Source organism: Elephantulus edwardii, unplaced genomic scaffold (genome assembly GCF_000299155.1).
Source record: "Elephantulus edwardii isolate Elephantulus edwardi_28Jun2011 unplaced genomic scaffold, EleEdw1.0 scaffold00214, whole genome shotgun sequence".
NCBI classification, from domain to species: Eukaryota; Metazoa; Chordata; class Mammalia; order Macroscelidea; family Macroscelididae; genus Elephantulus; species Elephantulus edwardii.
The window spans coordinates 4,539,829-4,557,411 of record NW_006399964.1 but is presented as its reverse complement, the minus strand read 5'-3'; the positions used below and the strand labels follow the sequence as shown (position 1 = coordinate 4,557,411).

General features: G+C 41.0%; 1 protein-coding gene across 2 annotated transcripts in view; it reads right to left on the bottom strand.

Moving 5' to 3' along the window:
* The window catches only part of LIN9 (lin-9 homolog (C. elegans)), a 70,657-nt gene that overhangs the window by 19,711 nt on the left and 33,363 nt on the right, over nt 1–17,583 (bottom strand). For both annotated transcript variants that reach the window (XM_006897751.1, XM_006897752.1), the window contains 3 exons: nt 12,892–13,025; nt 11,169–11,294; nt 2,150–2,307 (listed from right to left, as the gene is read on the bottom strand). In XM_006897751.1, coding sequence (XP_006897813.1) covers nt 2,150–2,307; nt 11,169–11,294; nt 12,892–13,025 — 418 coding nt within the window. The remainder of the gene's footprint in view (nt 1–2,149; nt 2,308–11,168; nt 11,295–12,891; nt 13,026–17,583) is intronic.

Below are 17,583 nucleotides of genomic sequence, written 5' to 3'. Positions count from 1 at the left end.
AAATGCTGTCAAGTTGAGTATGACTCAAAGCGACCATTAGAACAGACCTGAATCCTGTCATATCCTGTGCCATTAAAAACAGATTATTTCTAATAGGGTCATAAGAATAATGGAGTTCTTAACTAACCAAAACTATTTAGAGGAAAGGAAAATCAATAATTTGGGTGCAACAGACAAAATTATTTAAAAGAAGTCAAGTAAACATATATTCATATCTACTAATCTACTGAAGATCTCGCTGAAGTGTTAACAGCAGTGAAAAAGGAATTCTGGTGGTGTAGTGTATTATGTTTTGGATGGGACCTGAAAGGTCCACAGTTCAAACCCACCAACCCTCCCTGGGAGATGACAGGCAATCTCCTCCCAAGAAGATTTACAGCCTTTGAAATGGGATGTAGGGTAACAAACTTGGAATCAACTCAATGGCACTAAGCTATTTAATGTGATTTTTTTTTTAAAAGGGAGAGGTAACTCCCATAAAGTTTTAATAGCAAAGCTCTTGCTCTGATGACTGAGGCACACCTGACTCTGTTGTTATTGCTGATAGGTGCCACTGAGTGATGCCCAAGAGAAAGGGAACCCCGCCCAGCCTGGCTCCATCCTCTCCTAATTGTCTTTCTGGTCACTTCAATGCACACGGATGCTACACGAGGAAAGACAGAGGAGGACAGAATCGGCACACTCGCAGAGTGGTTGTGGTGAAGAATACAGACTACCCTGTGGGCTAGAGAAGAACAGCAAGCGGAATCAACTTTAGGAGCAATACCACCAGCGGGCTTCTTGTAAGCGAAGATGCCAAGATTTCAGCTCACGTATTTTACAACATAAAAATGACATCTTCCTTGGTAGAGAGTCCAAGAAAATGTGGAACTCCTCCATGAGATAAAGGGACACAACACTTAGAACAAAAGGCCTCCACAATCATCAAGAGGGCCTAAGCCCTGTGGAACACCTGTGTTTTATGTCAAGTTAGCATGTACACCAGGGATGTGTCCTATCTCCATACCTTTTCAACCTATGTTCAGAACAGACTATCTGGGAGGCTGGGCTGTATGAGGAGAAGTGTGGCTGGCATAAGGATTGGTGGAAGATCTAACAATTTGTGTTATGCAGACGACACAACCCTGCTTGCTGAAACTGAGAACGACCTGAAGCGCTTGCTGCTGAGGGTCAAGGACTGCAGCCTTCAATATGGATTGAGGCTCTATGTCAAGAAGACAAAGATTATCACCACTGGACCAATTGGCAGCATCAGGATGGATGGCGAAGAGATTGAGATTGTACACAGCTTTAGTTTGCTTGGCTCCATAGTCAACACTCTTGGTGACAGGAAATTAAAAGATGTATTGCGATGGGAAAGTCTGCTGTTAGGGACCTCTCCAAAGTACTGAAGAGCAATGGTGTCACTCTGGAGACTAAGGTGCACCTGATACAGTCCATGGGCTCTGCAATCACTTGTTATATGTCAGAGAGTTGGACAATGACTAGGGAGGATGGAAGGAGAATTGATACCTTTGAGCTGTGGTGCTGGAGAAGAGTACTGAAAGTACCATGGACTGCTAAGAAAACGAACAGGTTCATCCTGGAAAGGGTTAAACCAGGCTGCTCCTTGGAGGCAAGAATTCTGAGGCTTCATCTCACACACCCTGGACATGCTGTAAGGAGGGACCAGTCCTTGGAGAGGGACAGCGCAGGAGGGGAAGACCCTCTATGAGGAGGATTGATTCAGTGACTGGGATAATCAGGATGGGAGTGTCAGAGGCAGTGTGACTGGCACAGGATAGAGCAGGGTTTAGGGCTGTTGTACATAGGGTCGCTATGAGTCGCAAATGACTCGATGGCACATAACAACAACAGTATGAGTTAACGCTAACTCAATGGCAGCCACTAACTTAAGAGCCGTTAAGTTGTATTCATTCCATCGTGGCTGCAGTCTGCCTTACTTTATACTGGAGCAGATAATCCTGTGAACCAGAACACTTTATTCCCTTTAAAAACAGACCACACATGACATGACAAACAGAAACCTCTACAGGAACAGTGGCAGAACTACAGGTATGTAAACTCTAATTCTAAAGTCATTCTGCCAGTAAAGGTTGTCCTGGTGAAAAACGAAGAACTAAAATTCCCCTCAGACGCCTGCACTCACCTGTCACTTTAGTTCCAATAACCAGGGGCAGTGGAATCTCATCTGGGAGGTCTTTAAATTGTGAAACATCAGCCACCTTCCTTTGTTGTAAGAGCCTTATTTTCTGTCTTTTCTGTTTTAATGCTGACCTCTCTTCCTCAAAAAATGCAGAAGAACATCTAGAATTATAAAAATCACATCAACTGAAAGCTGTCCAGTGCAACAGCGTAAAACCTGTGCGCCCCTCTCTTCTATCATTCTTCTGAGTACTGCACTTAAACACAGCCCCTTAGAGCACTTTCTCTCCAAATTAAATCACCTTTAATACTTTTAAAAACAGGACCTTGCAAGAACGCAAAAACGTATAGGCTCACAGGCCTCGTTTATTTCTTCATATGAAGGAGGAGGGTTTGTGTACTACCTCGTGCAAAACCGTGCCTGAATCCCAGGTCTCTTTAAGTTCAAAGTTTAATTTCAACACTCTGTCCAGAAAAACATGTTATCTTCCCAGTGACCACGGGTATATTAATATAGGAATTAAAGAGACCCATCACCACACAAACTTTCAGTTATACTTCCTGTCTAGAAATCTAAATACTGACTTCACTTTCCATTTCTAAGGCCTGTTCTGTCTCCATATTTATTTGAGGATGAATCAAAAGTATTTTAACATGGCTTTCAGTCATGGTGTGTGGTACATAATAACCTCTACTTAGAGTGAGATGAACAGGAGTCCCAGAACACTTGATTGTGCTCATGAGGAACTGTCAGAGCAAGGGAACACTGTATGGCTTATAATAAAAAAAAGATGTGCATCAGGGATGCATCCTTAACCATACTTATTCAATGTATATGCTGAACAGATCATTTGAGAGGCTACACCTTATGAAGAAGAATGTGACATCAAAATCAGAGGAAGAAAAAAAAAAGATCAGAGGAAGACTCATCAACAATGCGCTATTCTGACGACACAACCTTACTCACAGAAACTGAGGACTTGAAGTGCTTGCTGCAGAAGATCAAGGACTGTAGAGTTCAACACAGATTGCATTGCAACATCAAGAAAACAAAACTCCTCACCACTGGGCCTTCATGATAGAAGGAGAAAAGATTAAGGCTGGAGAAATGTACTGAAAATCCTATGGAATGCCAAGAGAACAAACAGCTCTGTCTTGTACAAAGTGAAACCAAGGTGCTCCTTGGAGGCAAGGATGGTCTCTTGTACCATGGGCATGTTAGCAGGAGAGGCCAGTTCCTGGAGAAGGACCTCATGCTTGGAAACATAGAGGGTCAGCATAAGAACGGAAGACCTCTAACAAGATGGATTGACATGCTGACTCCAACAATGAGCTTGAGTGCACTGGAGATGGCACTCCGTCCATGGTGAGGATGGTACAGGACAGAGCAAGACTCACATCCACTGGTCATTGTGAACTCAATGGCACAGAGCAGTCGACATCATTGAACCCACCCATTAGTTCCACACAAGGTTTGCTGATCTGTTTCTACAGAGATGACAGCCAAGAAAACACCATGAGGCATACTGTGTCACATTGGCTGCCTCAACACCCAGTCAGCTTGACCCACTCTTCCAACAGTTGAGGGTTCTAATCGGCCTGCCTGGACCTGAGCCTTATGATTTCCTGTAACGGAAACCCTACACTATCAAGTTACTCAGTGTCGTAACAGCAGTAGTGAGTCCTTGCACCTCTTGGCCATGTTCCATAATTCCCTGTGATAAAAACCATCTTCTCCCCACATGAATGTCCCAGAAAGCCTCAAGATTTCAGCCTCAGAAGACTGGCCGAGTCCACCTTGCTGCCCTTTCCTCCTGACTTAGTCTGTTGCTGTCCTGCCCTGGGAGCGAGCTCAGTGGTCCTTTGTGAGCCACGGTGTAGTTTCCCCTGGGACCTGTGAGGACTAAATACTGTTCAGTTTTGGCTTTCCTGCTGGAGTCTCCCTTCCTACTGCTGCTCCTGAGACATGTAAGAGCACAGACCCTCTATGTGACAAATTTAAGACACCATAGAAGAGCCTTTCCCCTTCACCACAAAGCACCCTTCAGCAGTCTTCTTGGCATTTAAAATCCAGGACCTAGATTATTCCCCTCAATTTTGGTGTCATAATTTTATTTCCCTCCATACCATGATTCTCACACTTCCTCTCTTGTTCTTTCCTGAAATAATTTTTTATTTTTAACAGATTTATGAAGTATACTTGGCACTGTTGTTTTTAGGTGCCATGATGTTGAGTCTGACTCATAGCATCCCTATAAATGACAGGGAGGAACCGTGTCCTATCCTGTGCCATCCTCATCATCTCAGACATACTTGAACCCATTACTGCAGTCACTATGTCAACCTACATGACTGACAGTCTTCTTCTCCAACCTTCCACCTTTCTAAGCATGATTCTCTAAGGAATAGCCTTTTCAAGCAACATGCCCAAAGCATGTCAGATAAAATGTTATCGTCCTTGCCTCCAAATAGCACTCTGGCTGTACCGTCTCCAAGACATAACTGTTTGTTCTTTCAGCCATCTATGGGATATTCAGCACTCTTCTCCAACATCACAGCTCAAAGGCATCTATTCTTCTCAAACGCATCTCAAGTGACTAAAAAGACCATGGCCTGAATCAGGCACTCCTTAGTTGTCAAACATAATTTGGACAGGTTCTTAACAGTGGCCTTGCCCAAAGCAATATATCTCTTGATCTCCTGACTGCTAGTACCAAATGTATTGACTATGGGTACAAGTAAGATGAAGTCACTGACAATTTCTATCTCTTCTCCATCTATCAAGATGTTGCCTACAAATGCCTAACGTATATAGTTTAATGTTTTATACATATATAACCAGTGCTGTCGAGTCAGAACAGACTCGAAAGCCGGCCCTCCAGCAGGTTTCAGAAGCTCTAAATCATACTGCCCACCTCTGTCCTGTGGGACCACCGGCAGCTTCAAACCCTTGGGCTGCCCATGAGGTAATCAGAGCTCCTTTACACATACATCCTACATATATACATATCCAAAGTCAGAATCCCTGCCAAACTAATAAACACAGATTGACACCTCCAAGTTTCCTCCTGATCCCTCCTCTCATCTCATTCCCCAGTATTCAGGCTTCCATTATAACAGATTATGTGTACTTTCTTCAATCTTACGTAAACAGAATCATGTGGTAAACTGTACAGTATTCTTGTCTTCTTTCATTCAGAGATTTATTTCATTCTGAGATTGATCTGTGTTGTTATCTGCATCAGTAGTTCACTCCAGTTCATAGTTTTCTATGTGGGGAGCACTGCTATCTAGTAGGTAAGGAGTTGGGCTGGATAGTTTGAATCCACTCGCTGCACAACACAAGAAGGATGAGTACTCTCTTCCTGTGTGAGTTACGGCCTTCCACTGCTACCACGCAGGAGGGGCAGCTATGGGTTCCACTTGACACCACATAACAACAGTATTTCATATATTATAATTTGATCATCCATCCATCCATCCATCTGCTGGTGGCCACTTGTTTCTGATTTATTGGCTATTACAAATAAAACTGTTATGAGTGTTGTGTGTAGGTTTTTGTGTGAACATACACTTTCATTCCTCCTGGTAAATACCTATGGTTGAAATGGTTAGGCCATAATGTAGATGTGCACATGACTAAGAAAGAAACCACTAATGTGCCACATCTCCGACAGCAGTGGGCAGGGGTTCACGTCACTCCACGCCCTCACGCATGCTATGTCAGTTCTGGAAATTTTACACACGATGCTTTGAACCTGCATCTTCCTGATTACTACTGATGTTAAACATTTTCATATGCATATTTAATAGACTTATCTCTTGGTGAAGCATCTCTTTAAATCTTCTGCTAATTTATTTACTGGCTCATTTGTGTCATAGAATTGAGTCATGAGAGCTAACATTCTAAATCTAATATGTCCACTTTCACCAATTAAATCGTATTTAAATAGCTTTTTAAAAAAATAGTTAATACAAACAAACCATTTCAAAAGGTTCGAAAGGCAGTGAAAACTATTATTGTGTCCCTTGCTCATACAGTTTGCTACAAGAGAATTACTGTTTTAAGTTTAATCATTTTGTTCAGAGACACTCAGGATACACACAAATAACTGTGTGCTGCACCTTCCACCCATGCAGCCCTTCAGCAAGTCCGTTCCCTAAGCAGAATGCCCATGTTATACGTGTGGGAAAATTGCTTGTGAAAAAACATGGCAAGTATTTATTTTTCTCAAATAGCAATCACGTCTTTATGAGCACATAAGAAGCTTCCTCTGTTTTTGTTTTCCTTTCTGTTAAGTGGATATATAGCTCTCTGGGTTTGAGGTGGTCTCTGTAATGATGCCGCTGTTGTTTTTAGGCACTATGAAGTGGAGCACAACTCACAGTGAGCCTGTGAACAAAAGATCTGAGCCCTGTCCTCTCCCACGCCATCCTCACAGTCTCTGACACACCGGAGCCCACTGCAGCACTCATCGGGTTGAGGGTCTGCCTCTCTTCTGCCAACCCCCCATCTTTCCATTCATGATTTACTTCTCCGAGGTACAGTGCCTCTCCTAGCAACATGCCAAAGTATGTGAGGCAAAGCTTTATTATTTTTTACTCTAAAGAGCACTCTGGCTGCATTTTCTCCAAGGCCTATCTGTTCTTCTGGCAGTCCATGGGATGTTCAGAACCCTTCAACACCACAGCTCAAAGACATCAATTCTTTTTCTGTCATTTAATTAACTGTTCAGCTCTCAGATGCAGAGCAAGTGATTGAAAAGACCATGGCTAAATCAGGCACACCTTAATCCTTAAACTGGTATTTTCCACATACTGTTGGATCACCTTTCTTGGGATTAGGAACAAGTATGGATCCCTTCTAGTCAGCTGGCTGGGTAGCTGTCCTCCAAAATTCCTGGCAAAGAAGAGCAATGGAACTGTGGGGTGATAAAAACTGCTCATGAATTTGGCTACTGACCACAAATTTCGAAGTCTGTGTGTACTCAGAGGTGTCTTAAAAGAAAAAGTCTTGCAATCTCCCAAATAGTCAGCCAGTGAGAAGCTTACAGTTGTACTCCAACAGACATGGAGTCACTGTGAATTAAAGTCAGCTGATATCAACTGGTAATTAGTAAGGCAATCAATCACATGATGCCCTTGGAGGAGGAACCTATGTATTTAAGCTGCAGATGTCTGGATATGAGTGAGTGCTTAACCACGGTGCCACCAGGGCAGCTTTATCATCCTTTAACCCTGTGCCTGTTAGTTTGTGTTTCATTGTGTATGAGTTCTCAGAAATTATTACAGGCTATACCGTATCCCCAAAAAGACATGCTGGTGTCCTATTATACTTGAGAATGTGATCTTATTTAGAATTAGGGTCTTTGCAGATACAGTCAAGTTAAGAGGAAGTTATTAGGGTGGTCCCTGATCCATTCTTTTCGGTGTTCTTTTTTTAAAATTTTATTATTTTTCTATGTGTGTACCATCAAATCAGATCCGACTGGACAGGAGGAGATTTCCCCTCCTTCTCAGGCAGGACATCTGGTGGATTTAAACTGTGTACCTCTGGGATTGCAGTACAGCTTTTTTGCCAATAGGCCACCAGAGCTCCCCTTCTTTTTGTTGTTCTTAAAACAGTATTAACTTATACTGCTGAAGGTCATTCAAAAATGGCCAGAACATAGATACATTGATAGGGAACTGCCAGAAGTTCAAGTGGGATTTAGGAGAGGATGTGGCACCAGGGATATCATTGCTGATGTCAGATGGATCCTGGCTGCAAGTAAGGACTACCAGAAGAATGTCTATTTGTGCTTTATTAACTTTGCAAAGATGTTTGACTGTGTGGATCATGATAAGTTGTGGCTAACATTGAGAAGAATGGGAGTCTCAGAGCACTTGATTGTGCTCATGTAGAACCTATACCTGGATCAGGTGGCTGCTATGTGAAAGGAGCAGGGGAGCACTGCACGGTTTGGAATTGGGAAGGGAAGGCACGAGGGTTATATTCTTTCTCCATACCTATTCAATCTGGATGCTGAGCAAATTATCCAAGAAGCTGGACTCTGTGAAGAGGAGTGTGGCATCAGGATTGGAGGGAGACTCATCAATAACTTGCGTTATACAGATGACACAACCTTGCTTGCTGAAAGTGAGGACTTAAGCACTTGCTGCAGAAAATCAAGGAATGCAGCCTTCAGTATGGATTGTGTCCTAATGCCAGGAAAACAAAGATTCTCAACACTGGGCCAACAGGCAGTGTCATGATGGATGGAGAGGAGACTGAAATTGTCAACAGCTTTATCTCACGTGGATCCACAATTAACACCCTTGGTATGAGCAGTCAGGAAATAAGGAGATGCGATGCACTGCACTGGGAAAATCTGTAGTTAGGGACCTTTCCAAATTACTGAGGAGTAGTGATGTCAGTTTGAGGACTAAAGTGTGTCTGATTCAGGACATAGTTTTTCCGATTACTAGCTATGCATCTGAGAGCTGGACAATGAAATGACAGAAAAAGAACTGACGTCTTTGAGCGATGGTGTCAGAGAAGAGCACTGAACATTCCATGGACGGCCAAGAGAACAAACAGATATATCTTGGAAAGGGCACAGCTGGAGTGCTCTTTGGAGGCAAGAATAATGAGGCCTCATTTCACATACTTTTGGATACATTGCTAGGAGGTGCTATTCTTTGGAGAAGGTCATGATGTTGGGAAGAGTGGAGGGTCAGTGAAGAAGAGGAAGACCCTCAACCAGGTGGACTGATGTGGTGACTGCTGCCAATGGGCTCTTGTGTGTGAGGAAGTGTGAGGATGGCGCAGGATAGAATAGGGTTCAAATCTTTTATTCATAGGGTCACTATAAGTCGTGCTTGACTCAACGGCACCTAAGAGCAACATAATAACACCAAAGGGAGAAGGGAACTCTAGGTAGTGGGTAAGAAGCTGCGCTGCCAAACCAAAGGTTGGCAGTTCAAATCAACGAGCTGCTCAAGAGAAAAATGGGCATTCTCTTCTGGTGTGAGGGTCAGCTGAATCGGTTCCAACTCAACCACAATGAGTTTGAATTTTGAGTATTAATGGACAAGAGGCAGAGGACAAGGCAAAGAGAGAGAAAGAACATCATGTACTGACTGGTTGTGGGGGAGACATGAAATTTAAAGGAGCCAAGCCAGGGAATGACAAGAATAATGCAAGATTACCTGATGGATCAGAAAGTAGGATAACAGGACAAAGAAAGTTAGTTAACACAAAGAGTAATTCTCAGAAAGTAATGTTGGAAAAACTAATTTCTATATTTGCAACAAGTGTTAACAAGCAACTGTCGGAATGTCGGAAGGCTTCTGAGGAAACAAAACCTTTCAGGAAAGACACTAATAATGCACATATACTCAGAAAGCTTTCCTATTTAGGGCACTCATAAATATCTCTGCATATCATGATTACAAATATCCTCACCTCTGTGCCAACAGACAACATCATGACAGATGGAGAAGAATGAAGTCTGAGATTTCATCTTGCTTGAATCCCAATTAAGACCTCTGGCACTGGCAGTCAAGAAATCAAAAGCACTGGGTAAATCTGCTGTCAAGGACCTCTCTAAAGTGTTAAGGAGCAATGATGTCAGCTTAAAGACTAAGAGGTATCTGATTTAAGCCACAGTCTTTTTAATTACTAGTCATTTATCTGAAAAGCAAATAGTGACGAAGGATGACAAAGCTGTGGTGCTGGAGAAGAGTACTGACTATTCCATGGACTGACAAAAGAATAAGCAGGTAAGACTTGAATAAAGTACAACCAGGGTGCTCTTTAGAGACAAGGACAGTGAAACTCTGTCTCGCATACTTTCTTAAAAACTTTTTATTTTTATTTTATTACTATTATTATTTGTGTGTGTGTGTGTGTGTGTGTGTGTGTGTGTGTACCGCTGAATTGGATCTAACTGGCAGAGACTGCCCCTCCTCCAGCGGAGCATCTGGCTGTATATTTTTGGCATGTTGTTCAGTGGGGCCTTGGAGAAGGACATCAAGCTTGAGAAAGTGGGCGGTCAGCAAAAGAGAAGAAAATCTTCATCAGGATGGTTTTGCCCATGATGACTATAAGAACAGACACAAATATATGAAGATGGTATAGGATAGGCAGGGTTCAGATGTACTGGTCTCTATGAACTGCAGTCAACTCGACAGTACCTAACACAACAGTGGGGCATATAACCAGATAATGATCAAGGTCTATGAAATGAACAGAAAGGAAAAACTGAAGTTGTTAATAACTGCATTTTACTTGGATCCACAATCAGTATCCAGGGTAGCGGCACTCAAGAGGTCAAAAAGTGTGCTGCACTGAAGAAATCTGGTATCAAGGACTCTCCCCAAAGTGCTAAAGAACAACACTGTCAGTTTAGACTAAGGTTTGCTTGATGCAAGCCATGGTATTTTCAGTTGCTTCCTATATATCTGAAAGTCGGTCAATGAACAAAAGGCGGCAAGCACTGATACCTCTGAGCTGTGGCACTGGCGAAGAGTACTGAGTATCTGAAGGAATGCCAAAAGGACAAACCAATCTGTTCCGCAGGAATTGCAGCCAGAGAGGTCCTTAGAGGAGAGGACGGAGCAATTTCACTTCAGAGAGTCTGGGGATGTTTTACTTCCAGTATCTTTCATGAGGGGCAGTGCTTGGACAAAGACATCATGCAGGGAAAGGAAAAGAACTGGTGAATCAGAGGCAACTCCTGAGTGAGATGGAATGACAAAGTGAATACTTCTACAATGGGCTTGAGCCTGGCAGAGACGGGGAAGATGATGTAAGAAAGGGCAAGGTTCTCACTGTGGTCACTGGGTCACTATGCAATGCAGTTGACTTGAGGCCATCTAACCACCACATTAAAGTCGGTTAATATTTTAAAATATAATAAATTACTCCCAGATGTTTTCTTTTAAGTCATTTTAAAGACAGTAAAAATTAAAATGGCAACAATTCTAACAACTAATCCATTGATTTTCATGTAAACAAAAGCAAAACATTATATATTTACCTCCGTGGTTTTCCCATAAGCCTCCTGATTTTCCCCCATTCTACTCTTGTTAATTTTCTTGTCTTCAAATTAGGAAAGGATTCCTTTAGACATACACAAAAGTCATTATCACCTTCAAAAAGTGGTCTGTAAAGCAGAAATGATACTTTGATGTTTAATATGGAATTTTCTTAAAAGACATAAAATCTGAACTATATTTATTTTCAACATCACACTAATCATAAAATACCAAGCTTTCATTCATATTCCATATATATACACACACTCACACACAGAGACAAGCAAAATTTAAAGTGCTATAACTAATCAAATCCTCCTAACTTTGTAAAATAAATAATTTGCAAAAGTTACCTAAGGAATTTTGTGCCTAAAATTTCCAAGGCCATTGATTTTTGTTATATTTCCTATAAAGATGTCCTTTGAGAGGCTATTCTGGCACCGGCATTGTATTTGGTGATGATACATGATTGCCACCTAGAGTAACCTTATCCCAGAAGTAATATCACCAATCAAGGAGTCCGTTTTGCAAATAAATCAAATCAGTTTTAGAAATCTTGAACTCAAACTCATTGCCAGCAGGTCAAACAGATTCACAGGTGACCCTCCTCTGGGCTTCTGTAGCTTCAAACTGAGAGGGAGGAGACTGGTCATCTCACTCCCGTGGAGCTCTTGGTGGATTTGAACCTCCAGAGAGGCCTTGGCTCTGGGTCAGCAGGGCAGCTTCCTGTGGACCAGGTTGCTGGAGCTCCCCTTTAGAAATGTAGAGGACTCCCTCCAAAGGTTCAGATTGGTTCTGGTCAATTCCACCATAGCTCCAAGCCTAGGGAAAACGTGGGGCAAGATGACAACAACTCTGCTCCAGGCTTTGAGGAATGAGGAAACCCTCTCAGAGGTGACACATGGATGCACTGGGCTCAGGAACTTCCCTGAGAGTGACATATCCCACAATGACCAACAGGCTTTGAGAACGAAGGGAAGTTAAGAGAAGCAGCCAGCACGGTAAACACCCATGACCGGTATGTGTGCATAGATCAAAAATCTTGCAGCATGCTTCCTAAGTCAATTCTACGGCTGATATCTTGTATTACAACAGCTGTCTTCGTGGGTTCTACTTCAACATCTACGTAACCCTGAGGCGGTCTGGTGGCACCGTGCATTCACACATGGATGCTGGCACTCTGAATTCAGCAGTTACTCAGAGGGAGAAGGATGGCTGTCTCCTGTGAAGATCTACAGCCATGGCATCCTGATAAAAGGTCGCTTATGTCAGAAATCACTCAGTAGCAGTGGTCTCAAATCAAAGCCCATCCCCCAAAAAACATACTGAATAATTTTTACCATCCGTTCATAACCATTTTTCTACAATTACACTAGTACTGTAATTTCAAGCAGATAAACCAAGTCTTGTTCATTGCAAATAACGGTACTTTGTTTCAGAATGTCTCCATTCCATGTTCTTTATAAACTTTAATTCAAAGATATCCTCATTTAAAATAATAAAAAAAAGATATCCTCATTTAATGTTCGTAACAATACACCGTGTCTTCTCAAAAAAAGGAGAGAAAGAAAACAATATGAGATAAAGGCTTGAACTAGAATGAGGAACAGAAACAAATTCAGAGAAAACCAGAATTCAGGATCTTTAGAAAAGGTTACAGCTCATATTTGAGAACTTTAAATTTCTAGTTCAAAGAATATTCTTGCTCTAAGTCATGATACATACTTATCTATATTTGAGTAGAACCATTCATATATGCACCATTTATGTGCCTTGGGAAGCTTAAGCAGGTTACGTAATCGAAAACCAATCTTCTGTGAGGCTTTCTTATCCGGTGTTGACATCGTTGCTGTAAATTTCTATACAATTAAAAAAAGATTCATTATGCTCCAATGAGTAAATATAAACACTTATACTGTTGTATACACTTGTAAAACTGTAGACTACTGTTAAATAGTACAAAAGATGCAACATAAACTATTGTTACTGTTCAACAGTTTGATAATTTTATAAAATTAAAAGTTTCTGGATAAGATGCATTATATACAATATACTATCACTTAGTTGAATCTGCTGAAGCAGTGTTTAGAGAAAAATTGATAACTATGAACATACATGTATTAGAAAAGAAGTATTTTCAATAAATAACCTACACTTCCACCTAAAGGAATGAGAAAAAGAATAAGTCAATTCAAAGCGAGCAGAGGGTAGATAATAAGAAAGATTACTATACAGAAGTAAAAGAAATAGAAAGTAGAAAAACAATAGGGGAAAAATTGGTTCTGAGAGAAGTTCAACAATGTCAATAAATGTCTAGCTAGAATGATCAAGAATGTAAAATTAGATACCCAATTCCTGCCCATGCCCATCTAAAAACCAGGATCAATGTCAATGTAAAATATTAAAAAATATTCTAATGTGAAGAATCTGACACAGATGTCCACTATCACCATTATTTTCTGAGTTCGCAGTATGATTCCCCAGAAGAACTCCCTATTTTTAAATGTTTACATTTACAATGTAACATTACTATTTTTAAATACTGTTTTGGAAGAATTAGTCCATTAGATAAGAAGAACAGAAAATCTGAAAAGACAAATCTGCCATTACTTTCAGGCAATACAGTCCCAGAAATTTCAAGAGAATCCATTAGAATCATTACAAACCCAAGACAATTAACAGAGGAAAAACATAAACCTGGTATTAAAAATTAAGATCTTAAAAACAATTACTTTTCTATACATCTTACTAGTTACCCTTTTATTTTTACAATAATGGTCTTATGATTAGTTTCATCCTTATGAAATTGAGTTCATTCAGCATAATGCTCTGTAGCATCTTCCATGTTATAGTATTTTTTTTTGTATGTTATATATTTTACAAAATCAATGCTCCTGAGTGCTACATAGTATTCCATGGTTTGAATCTATTATAATTTCTCAATCCACTAATTTGTTAAAAGACATTTTGTCTGTTTCCATTTCCTTCCTATTGTGAAAAGGGGATGAGGTGTGGGGTGGGAGGACAACGGGAGGGGGTGAAGGAATTAGGAAAGATTAAATGGGAATGTGAAAGGACAAGGTAACAATAGGCATGTATCAATGGTGACTGAATTTAAAAGGCACAAATGTGTATGAAAGATATTATAAAACACAATGTGAATGAAGAAATGTGTGAAACACAATGTGCATCAATGATATGCAATGTATACAAATTCTGTAAGCAAACCAACATAAAAAACAAAACACATAATCACTCTTTCCTATATCCAAGTGTGAAATGCTAATAAGACAATAAAACCAAAGTGCTATCTTGTTTATAATAGTAACAACAGCAGTAACAAAAAGTTGACACCACAACAAGATAAAGGTAAAAAATCCAATTGAAAAATGGGCACAGGATATGAAGAGACACTTCACCGAAGAAGACATTCAGATGGCTAACAAGCACATGAAGAAATGTTCAAAATCCCTAGCTCTAAAAGTGATGCAAACTAAAACAACTATGAGTTATCATCTCACCCCAGACAGAATAGCAAAATTTAACAGGGCAGCAAGCAACAAATGCTGGCGAGGTTGTGGAGAAACTGGAACCCTTATTCACTGTTTGAGGTAGTATAAAATGGTGCAACTACTGTGGAAGGCGGTATGATGTTCTCAAAAAGTTGCAAATAGAGATACCATTTGACCCAGCAATTCCACTACTGGGAATATACCCCAAAGAGACTGTAACTGACATCCACGCAGATAAATGCACACCCATGTTTATCACGGCTTGGTTCACAATAGCAAGGAGTTGAAAACAACCTAAGTGCCCATCAACAAATGAATGGATAGAGAAGCTGGGGTCTATTCACACAATGGAATACTACACTGCATTGAAAAAAAGGAACTCATGCAATATTATTCAAAATGGGTGACTCTGGAGGACATAATGCTGAGTGAAGTATCTCGGTCACAAAAGGACAAATACTGCATGGTGCCACTGTTGTAAAACAGGACTGACCTTGGGGTTGGGGAGAGACTGAGAAAGATGGGTTCAATAATGTATACTGCACTGAAACAGATGAGGGAGAAAACTGTTTAAAAGGGATATATGATTAGGTATTTTTGTCATGACAGGAGTCTAGAGTGAAGGCTACATGGTGGAGTGGACCTTGGGGAGAGTTTACAAAACAATGAAAGAATTTTTCTTTTACTTTTCCAAGAGGGTAGTGTTCTGGGGGGGAGGGTTGGGAGGGGAGAAAAGTGCAACAATGAATAAATGGAAATCCATAGTCTCTGTAAATTTTTACTGTAATTAATAATAAATTTAAATTTTAAAAAATAAAGCCCCAGGAACTGATGGAATACCAATTGACATATTTTAATAAACAGATGCTGCCCTGAACATGCTCCCAGGTTGTGCCATGAAATCTGGAGGAGACCACCTGGCCAACTGACTAGAAGAGATCCATATTTCTTTCCATTTATAAAAAAAAACAAAGTGACCCACCAGAGTGTGGAAATTACTGAACAATATCACACACTAGCAAAACCCTGCTGAAGATTATCCAGAAATTACTGGAACTCTACATTGACAAAGAACTACCAGCAAAACAAGTTGGTTTAGAAGAGATCATGGCACTATAGTCATATTGTCAATATAAGATGGATCTTGGCTGAAAGCAAAGAGTACTAGAGGAATGTCTATCTGTGTTTCCTTGACTATGCAAAGGCATTTGACTGTGTGGCTCACAACAAACTGTGGCTAATTTTGAGGAATCCCAGAACACTTGATTGTGCTTAGGTGAAACCTGTACTTGGACTAGGAAGCAATCTTCAGAACAGATCAGGGAAACACTGCATGGTTCAAAATCAGGAAAAGAGTGCATCAGGGCTGCATCCTGTCTCCATACCTTTTCAATCTATATGCAGAACAGATTGTTCAGGAAGCAGGGCTTTATGAGGAGAAACGTGGCATCACGATTGGAGGAAGATTCATCAAATGCCTACATTATGCAGATGACATAATCTTGCCTGCTGAAACTGAAGAGGACTTGAAGCACTTGCTGCAGAAGGTCAAGACTGTAGTCTTCAATATGGATTGAAGCTCAACATTAAGACAAAGATTCTCACCACTGGGCCAATTGGCAGCACCATGATAGATGGAGAAGAGATTGAGGTTGCTAACAATTACAGCTTGCTCAGCTCCACAATTAATGCTCTTGTCACCAGCAGTCAGGAAATTAAAAGGTAAACTGCACTAGGAAAATCTGCTGTCAGGGACCTCTCCAGAATATTGAAAAGCAACGATATTAGTCTAGAGACTAAGGTACGCCTAAACCAAACCATGATCTTCGCAATTACTTGCTATGCATCAGAGAGTTAGACAATAACTAAGGATGACAGAAAAAGAATCGATGCCTTTGAATCGTGGTGCTGGAGAAGAGTCTTGAACATACCACGGACTGCCAAGAAAACAAACAGGTCTGTCTTGGAGAGGGTGAAGGCAAGTTTCTCCCTGAAGGCTAGAATTTTGAAGCTCTGTCTCACATACTTTGGGCCAGGAGAGACCAGACTAGTCCTTGGAGAAGGACATCATGCTTGGAATGGTAGAGGGACAGTGCAGGAGAGGAAGAGCTGGATGAGATGGACTGATACAATAACTGGGGCAATGGGGGTTGGTGTGTCAGTGAGACTGGCTCAGGACAGGACAGGGTTCAGAGCTGCTGTACGTAGGGTTACTACAGGTCACAGACAACTCAATGGCACACAACAACAACAACAACGCCCCATTAAAACAGTTGATAACTGCTTATATGTACACAGATTTACCAGACATAAAGAGTTCTGTTTTTGGTTTTTAAATTTGTTTTTAAAAATGCTAGAAACAATCCTAATCATATTCAGGAATTAGTTTTTCAAAGAAGTCAGCATTTCAAGTCAAGGTAGACAACATGGACCACTCAATAGATATGACTAGGAACACTGAATTCAACAACTCAAACTCCACTGACTGCCAAAGAATCAAGAGCTCACTCACAGCAGATCCTCCAGGGGATTTTTCAGACATAGGAGTCAATTCAAATGGTATAGGAGACTGACTGCCCTTTCTCCCAGGAGTTGCTGGTGGATATAAACGAGCCACCTTTAAAAAGTTGGCAGTGCAACTCCCTAAGAATTTTGTTATCAGTGCTCCTTAGGAAAGAAAGTTTTCCTTTTAAAGTCTTTTTTTTTTTTAGCTATCGCTGCCAGTTTAGGGCCTGTGTCAGGAAAAGGAAGTCTTACTCATATACAATGCCACCCAAAGGTAATAAAGGAGGTCAGAATTGCTTCCACTATGGAAAGCTGGGCCACTTCAGTAGACAGTGTCACAGATGAGAGCCACAGATAGGCAAGAGAGTAGAGAGGAAGCTCCCACTCACTTGCTTTAAGT